At 35.8% G+C, this 7,943-nt stretch overlaps 1 protein-coding gene across 1 annotated transcript in view; it reads left to right on the plus strand.

Annotated features, from left to right (window-relative positions):
• Positions 1-7,943, plus strand: part of PCDH15 (protocadherin related 15) — a 1,158,626-nt gene that overhangs the window by 302,177 nt on the left and 848,506 nt on the right. Inside the window, exon 4 of the mRNA XM_007944018.2 lies at positions 4,196-4,356. Coding sequence (XP_007942209.1) covers positions 4,196-4,356 — 161 coding nt within the window. The remainder of the gene's footprint in view (positions 1-4,195; positions 4,357-7,943) is intronic.

The following is a 7,943-nucleotide window of genomic DNA, read 5'->3' on the forward strand; positions in this document are numbered from 1 at the left end:
AAAAAAAAAAAAAAAAACAGCTCTGTAACATGAACAGGTGACTCAGGTTTATGAAGATCTCAGCGACATAAAGTAGGTCATTTTTCTTTAGCCTCAGATGCTTTTTTTTTTTTTTTTGCTAAATAGAAAAACTTTAACATCAGTAACAGTAACAACAGCTCACATTTATTGACTCCTTATTGTGTGCTAGGGACTGAGATCAGAATTTACAAGTGTTACTCCATTTAATCATCAGAGCTCCTCTTTGGTGTAAGTTATCCAATACATCATAAGTATGTAGAAAAATGAATTTGATATAGTGAGAAAGTTGTATTGATACATAATTCATTTTCATATATATGAATATAAAATCTGGACATGTTTTTTCACAATTAAATGTAATGTATTAACTATGTAAGAAGATCTGGAGGAAAAAAAAAAAAACAAAAACAAAAAACTGAAATCCTACTGAAGTAATTTCATCTAGAATAAGTATAGGAACCATGGTGGCATAGTGCCTAAGGCATCTGACTGCTAACCAGAAGATTGCCAGTTCAAACCCACCAGCTGCTCCACAAAGGGAAGATGGGGCAATCTACTTCTGTAAAGATTTGCTGCCTTAGAAATGGGAGTAACTATGAGTCAGAATTGACTCAATGACAGTGAATTTGGATTTGAGTAAAATTATGGTCTACATTAGTGGCTACATGAATGTCTAGTACTAAGGAATGCCTTGTTAATCCCACTGACAAAGCTGTGAGTGAATATAAAAGATTAAAAAAATATTTCTCTGAATTAAAGCAATAGAATAATGAAGAAGAATAAATCCTGGATCAGGTTTTCAATTTTTATAAAAAGGTCTCTGTAAGGAAATGATCTGCAACAGAGAGAAAGGAGCAAAACCCAAACCAAACCCATGGCCACTGAGTTGATTCCAACTCATAGCAACCCCCACTGGGTTTCCAAGGCTGTAAATCTTTACAGCAGTAAACTGCCTCATCTTCCTTCTGTGGAGCAGCTGGTGGGTTTGAACCACCAACCTTTTTGTGAGCAGCCAAATGCTTTAACCACTACATCACCAGAGAAAGAAACACAGACCTATTTAAGACTATAAAAGGTTGACTGATTATGAAGCTTGGTGATACTATTAATATATATTTAATTATTATATTATAGCATTTTATTATGATTGTGATTGTTTTGGTTTTTACTAGTACTCTGCATGTAAGAAAATGAGCGTTTTGTTTTTTTTTTTTTTTTCAGGAACAAAGTATTATGGCAGAAATATGTTTGATTGTAGTACTGATTTTATGTTATTGTTGTTGTTGTTATGTGCCGTACTGATTTTATAGAAGAGGAAAATTGAGGGTTAGTGGAGTTAAGTAATCTGTTCATTTTCACATAGCTGGTTAAGTGGTGCATTCAGGATTATATTCTAGGTCTGGCAAGTCCAAGGCCAGCTCTCTTCTATATCAGCATTAAACTAATTTTACTTTTTCCTGATTGCCACCATTCTTTATTATGATGAAAGGAAATTTTCATAAAAGGATAATCCCATTGTTGGATACTGCATATTCTGTAAAACAGGTCCCTTCAAGGTCAAACACTGTTGAAGAATTTACCCCTTTTTTATCATGAAATAATTGTCTTTACTCCTAATAATATTACATGTTCTTGTCTACTCTCTCGGTTACTGACAGAGCTATTCAGCTTTCTTATCAGTATTGAATAGTGTATTTTACTCTATTCTTTTTATTTGTAGCCTATTTGTCTTTATATTTCAATTTCATTTAAAAATGAAAGGGGTTAAGGAAAAAGTTTTACTGGAGGGAGGGAAAGTTTCCAAAGCTAGAGAGGAGGCGTGGAACCCCATGCCCCCATATGTCCACGATTTTCTTCCGGGGAGCTGCTTAACCAGCTTTGTTGCAGAACATTAGCAGCCCAGGTCTGGAAATCTTGGGGCCTGTGGACAGCGTAGTCCCCCTTGCTTTGGTGGAGGTAGTGGAAGAGCTCCTAGCTCTGTGCTAACCTCAGCTTGGTTATTCCTTCTTCTGCTAGAGGTGTGGGGAGCCTGTGAGGATTGTCTTCCAGGAATGCAAGAGTCAAAACCTCAGCTGATTTCTTTTTTTATTTCATCTTTTATCCTGTCAGGCTTAGTTGTGCTTCATCCTTTTACCTCCAAACTTTTTACCTAAAATAATACAACATATCAGATTCTTTCTTTCTCTTTCTTTGTCTCTCTCTCCCTCTGTCTCTCTCCCTCTTTCTCTCTCTCTTTCTCTCATTCCAGCACATTAACACTAGAAATACTTATTGCTGAGTTTCAACTATTGGAAAAGACAGCAACAATCTGAGAGCAAGAAAAATATTTAGTCCTTTCCACAAAATTAAAAATAATAATAATAATTTAATGAAAGATAATTTCAGATGCGTTATTATTTCATGACTTAAATAGTGGTTAATATAACTATTACAACTAGCTTTGGTTATAATCCATAATGGTTACAAGTGGATTATAAAAGAGAGCCAAATGCTTTCTTATTTTAATGTGGCTGCTTGGTGTGTATAGATATAAGAACACTTACTGTTGTTGTTTTTATGTACTGTTGAGTCAAGAAATAAACATTAATATTAGCTCACTTACCTATTGTATGCTTCTTAATTTTTTTCTAGATCAGAAAATAGAATTACATTTATTTTTTTTTAAATTACATCTTGAAATACAGACCAAACAATTTTTCAAAAGTCAGATGTGTGAAGTATTTGTAAAGAAGTACATACTTGGGCCTTGAAAATATTCTTAGTATAGTTCAGAAAATGTCATTAGTATAGAGATGCATTTTCTATAAGTAAACTATTTACTATTTCAATCAAAAGATAGAAGCACCAGTTTCCCTCAATGTATACTTTGACATGTTGCTAGAATTTGAGAAAGTAGGAGAAAAAACCTGTCCCTTAGATATGTATGTATGTTTTTAAGTACTTAGATTTATTGTTAGAAAAAAAAAAAATTGTTCCTTTTAACATTTTTAAACAGATGGAGCCCAGTAATAGTAATATGATAAGGAAATTTTATAAACCATTATCACTGTTATTAATTTGATAAAAAATCTTCCAAAAGATCCCTCCTCTTTCTTGTCATGCAATAGTATAATATTTAAGCTAATTTTATGCCTTCAGAAAATTCAGCTGATATATTTCGTGTCATATTTTTCAAACCATATTTACATTTATGGGTTATATATATATATTCTTGTACTGTAATCTAAGGCAATGAGTTCTCTAAATATTTGTCATTTATTCTAGTGTGTTTGGTAGGGTGCATTTTTATTTGCATGGCCATATATCTCCTGTATGCCGTAAGTTTCATAAAACAGATCAGTTGAAAATAGTGCATTTTTGTTTGACAGAGGGATCGTTGCTGAGTGGGGGGGGGGATAAGATTTAAGTGGCATCAGTGCTGTTTGTATCAATGTCAAAATGCATGGAATCTTTAATGAGATGGGAAAGGTTAGATGTTTTTCAGCAAATGTCTGCAATTCAGGCTACTGAAACAATAACACAAAAAGAGGCATCAAAATGTTACATTGGAATATGTGTTGTTGTAAAGTATTCCAGAAAATGACTTAAAGAAGAGTACCTTCTACTGTGTGGCTACAAACTAGTTCTGTCTTTCCTATGAAGGTTTATGTTTTATGGATCTGCTCTAAGATTAATAATAATAATAAAAGTAGTTCTCACCAAGGGAGACTCTGCTACTTCTTTATCTCTTCCTTTTTCTCCCTCTCAATTTCTGGGATATCTCTTTTCAGATCAGAAGTCTTACTGAGTGAATTGAAATATCAGGCTCTGTTATTACAGCCAATTCCTTTTGTTCATGATAAAATTCAGTGATAACTCCTGTGAGAAGTGATGGACAGCAAGGGGAACAGATTCATGTTGTTAGAGGGAAGCAAGAAATAGATAATAAAACTCACCAAGGATTTGAATCTCTTCTTCCCACCTTCCTCTCCCCAAAATATAATTCAAAAACACTACAATGGATGTAGTATTGCCTTTTTGACAAAGGACGTTTTCTATCTCATGCTAGATACAAAATCGAATATTTTCTGTTTTAAAACAAATTTGCCAACCATTTGGTGTTAAAACACATGACCTTTGAGAAAGAATGCATACAAATAGAATTCATTTTCAAATAACTGTCTTTGGTTTGCAGGTACGATTATAGTGGACAACATGCTGATCAAAGGGACTGCCGGCGGATCAAATCCCACCATAGAACTCTCTTTAAAGGACAACGTGGATTACTGGGTGTTGCTGGATCCTGTTAAGCAAATGCTTTTCCTGAACAGCACAGGCAGAGTTCTGGATAGAGATGTTAGTGATTTTTCTTTTTGTTTTTCTTTGCTTATTTGTTAAACTTTATTATAATTTAATTATCTGCATAAGCTTGTTGACTGGGCATAAAGTTGTCTTTATATAATTTGAGTTTATTTCTGCTATATCAACAAAAGGGGAAAAAGAAAATATTAAAGGCTTGTTAACTCCTTGGAAAAAAATTGAGAAAGGAATGGGACATCTGTGTCTCCGGGAAACATTATATATCTCTTCTGGAATCCCGGGACCTGATAGATTTCTCAAAAAGGAGACCATACAGCACTTAAAAGAAAAATTAAGGTAGTACCTTTTGAAAAAAATCATAATCTCAGCCATTATCCATTTCTCTCCAATGATGGCAAAGTGTGAGAGTGCCACTTAGGTGTTTGTTGATTTCAGGACAAAAAGTTTGTAGGTAACACTAGGAGGAACACAAGAGTTAAAGGCAACAAAGAGAAATACTATCACCTACACAATCCTGCACTAACAGTAGTGACAGTAATCTATGAGTGGACACTTTAACAGACATGCAAACTGAATAGAAGAGGGCAGATGAATGGGACTACACCCACAAATATATATATGTTTGATAGAGGATATTTCTACATATGTATTTATATGTGCTGCAAATACATACATGAATATAGTACAGCATATCAGGTACAAAGTTATGAAAATTTCTTAGCCATAAGCAAACACTTTGAGGGAATGAATCACTGGTCCTAGGGGCTAAGGATCATAGTCTTGGGGGACATAAAGATCAACTGGCATAACATAGTCCACAGAGACAATGTTCTGTATCTTACTTTACTGAATAGGGACTGGGATATTGAAAGCTTGTGAGAGACCATCTAAGGTACAACTATTGGTCTCTCCCTGACTAGAGCAAAGAAGAATGGAAACAATCAAAGACAAGGAAAGAATTAGACCAAAGGACTAATGGACCATGTGAACCTCAGTCTCCACGAGTCTGAGACCAGGAGAACTAGATGGTGCCTGGGTATGATTGCCACTTGTTCTAAAAGGAAAATCAGTAGGAGCTCCTGAGTAGAGTGGGAGAAAAATGTAGAACACAATCATTAAAACAACAACAACAACAAAAAAAACAGGCCTACTAGTCTGAAAGAGACTGATGGATCCCCTGAAACTATGGCCCTTAGATACCCTGCAAGCCTGGAACTGAACTCACTCTCACACCCAGTGGCTCAACGTTCAGCCTCAAAATAGGTCAATAATGTGAACAATAAAACAAGGGAGATATGCATTACTTAGACCAATCAACCCTATGAGATCAAATGGGCAGCATTTCCCAAAGGATATATATATTCTTTACTGTAAACTAAGGCAATGTCTCAGAAGGCAGGAAGGGATAAGAAAAAAGGAAGACTGTAAATGATAAATACAGGGAGAAAGTGGGAAGAGTGCTGATACACTATACGGATTGCAATCAATGTCATGAATAAGAATATTTATGAATTATTGATTGGAAAATCAGTTTGCTGTGTAATATTTCACCCAGATCACAATAAAAAGTTAAAAGAAAAGTTTATAAGCTTAATAACAGGTGGCTACTTTCATAAACAATAAGCATTGGGTCAGTGGGGGCACTGTGCCTATACAAAAGAAATAGAAAATGATCAAAAGGTTCCTGGAAATGTACCATTCAGTAGTTCCCAAGAAGTATAAACAAAATATTTTGTTATAAAGAACAACTGAATTATCAAAGTTTTTGAATGCTTCTTTTCAGAACAAGTTAAAGAAGATAATCTTGAATAGATTTGACTACATCTCTAAAGTAACTTTATCCTCACTTATTTGAATTCCCGTCTCTCTTGAGTGCAGAGAAGGGGGAGTTGTAACAAGTAGTTGCACAGAACCATGAGAAAATTCAAGGAAGTACATCAAAGCATGCTTACTCCCAAATGCCCAGTCTAAGAAATCCAAATGTCAGATATTCAACTCTGTGAACCTGAGTCATTTCACTTCATCACTGAGGTTTAATGTTCTCTTCTAAAAGGAGTGGGAAGTAGGTGATCTCTTAAACAGATTCATTTCTATATTTCACAGTCTTTAAGAGCTGTGTGGTTAGGAGGAGAATACATAGGACAATCTCACCAGGATGTGCTAACTTTGAACACTTTCGGGAGGCCCATGATACAGCTGGCTGAGTAGTTGTGGCAGCTGTGAAATGTGGGTAGCAGAAAGAATGGGCATGGTAGAGTTGAACTCAACATGGGTTCCTACCCTGCGGGGAGGGATACTGTGTGTATATCTCCCATCCCTTCCTGACTTCTCAGTACTTGTTTTCATCAAGGCTACATTCTTCATGTACCACACTTTACACCTTAGGTGGGTGTCTAAAAAGGTATAAAATGAGCTGTGAAGACAGTTCAGAAAGGCAGGCTTCCCTTTATGAAAGAAATGGTAAAATCTGTCTAGGCATAAGCATTCATCCACCTGCATTACTCACAGGACAGCTTTTAGTGGGCCTTCCTTAGGAATATTCAGATCATAGGACTTTTGTAATAAGACATGTTAGGAAAGCTATAAAGTATTTATTTATTTTAGATGATTGATGTACTATAATTTTTATCCTTTGCATTTTTCTTTTGTTGTCTGTTTCTATTATTTTCTTTTGAAATCCCCTAATAGCTGACTTCCAATTATTTCCAATTTTTTTTAGTAAATTATTTTATTTTTCTAACCACTTTTTGCCGTAATTTGATGGCAAACAAAAGGACAACTTCCAGGTGAGAGCTGTAGGTAGAGAGAAATAATACGTATCAATATCAATAAACTATGTTACATCTCCCAGCCTATAACATTGCCTTAGTTTCAATAAACTGCCAAACATTATATTTCCTCTTTAAAAACAGTATCTGTTTTATTTGTATTATTATTATTTTTTAATTTCTGGTAAGGACTTTTTTTTTTTTTTTTTTTACATTAGCTAAAGGGGAATACTATAATGAGAAAACTTTTCAAATTGATTTGACCCTAACCTAGTAATTGCAAAAGTGTGTCCAAGTATCATTTCAAGAAACATACAGACTTGTTCTTGAAACAGTTTATGAATAGAAGCCTGTATAGTTAAGTCAGCCCCAGGATTACAGGTGAGGAGAGTCAACTCAGGGACGCCCAAAGTAGCAGGCAGGAAGAGCAGGAGAAAGGGGATTAAAAGCCAGGAAACCAGAGAGAAGAGCAATCAGCCGAAGGGATTAGGTGACAAAAGGAAACTCAGTCCCGCCCAAAGCAGCAGGACGGGAAAGCAGGAGAAAGGGGATAAAAGCCAGGAACCCTGACAGAAGAGCAGTAAGCCCCAGGGATACAGGTGAGGAGAGACAACTCAGGGATGCCCAAAGCAGCAGGCCAGAAGAACAGGAGAAATGGGATTAAAAGCCAGGAAGCCAGACAGAGGAACAGTCAGCCACAGGGACCCAGGTGGGGGTGATACGAGAGGTCTCCAACAGCAGGACAAACTTGTCTGTCCGTTTGTCCTACTGTGGTGACATGTAGACATGAGTTTTGAGGCTGAGCCTCTGGTGTTTAAAACCCAGTGAGATGCACCTGGTGCACAGGTAACAGCC

This window comes from Orycteropus afer, unplaced genomic scaffold, assembly GCF_000298275.1.
Source record: "Orycteropus afer afer isolate SDZICR_OR568_19922 unplaced genomic scaffold, OryAfe1.0 scaffold00118, whole genome shotgun sequence".
NCBI classification, from domain to species: domain Eukaryota; kingdom Metazoa; phylum Chordata; class Mammalia; order Tubulidentata; family Orycteropodidae; genus Orycteropus; species Orycteropus afer.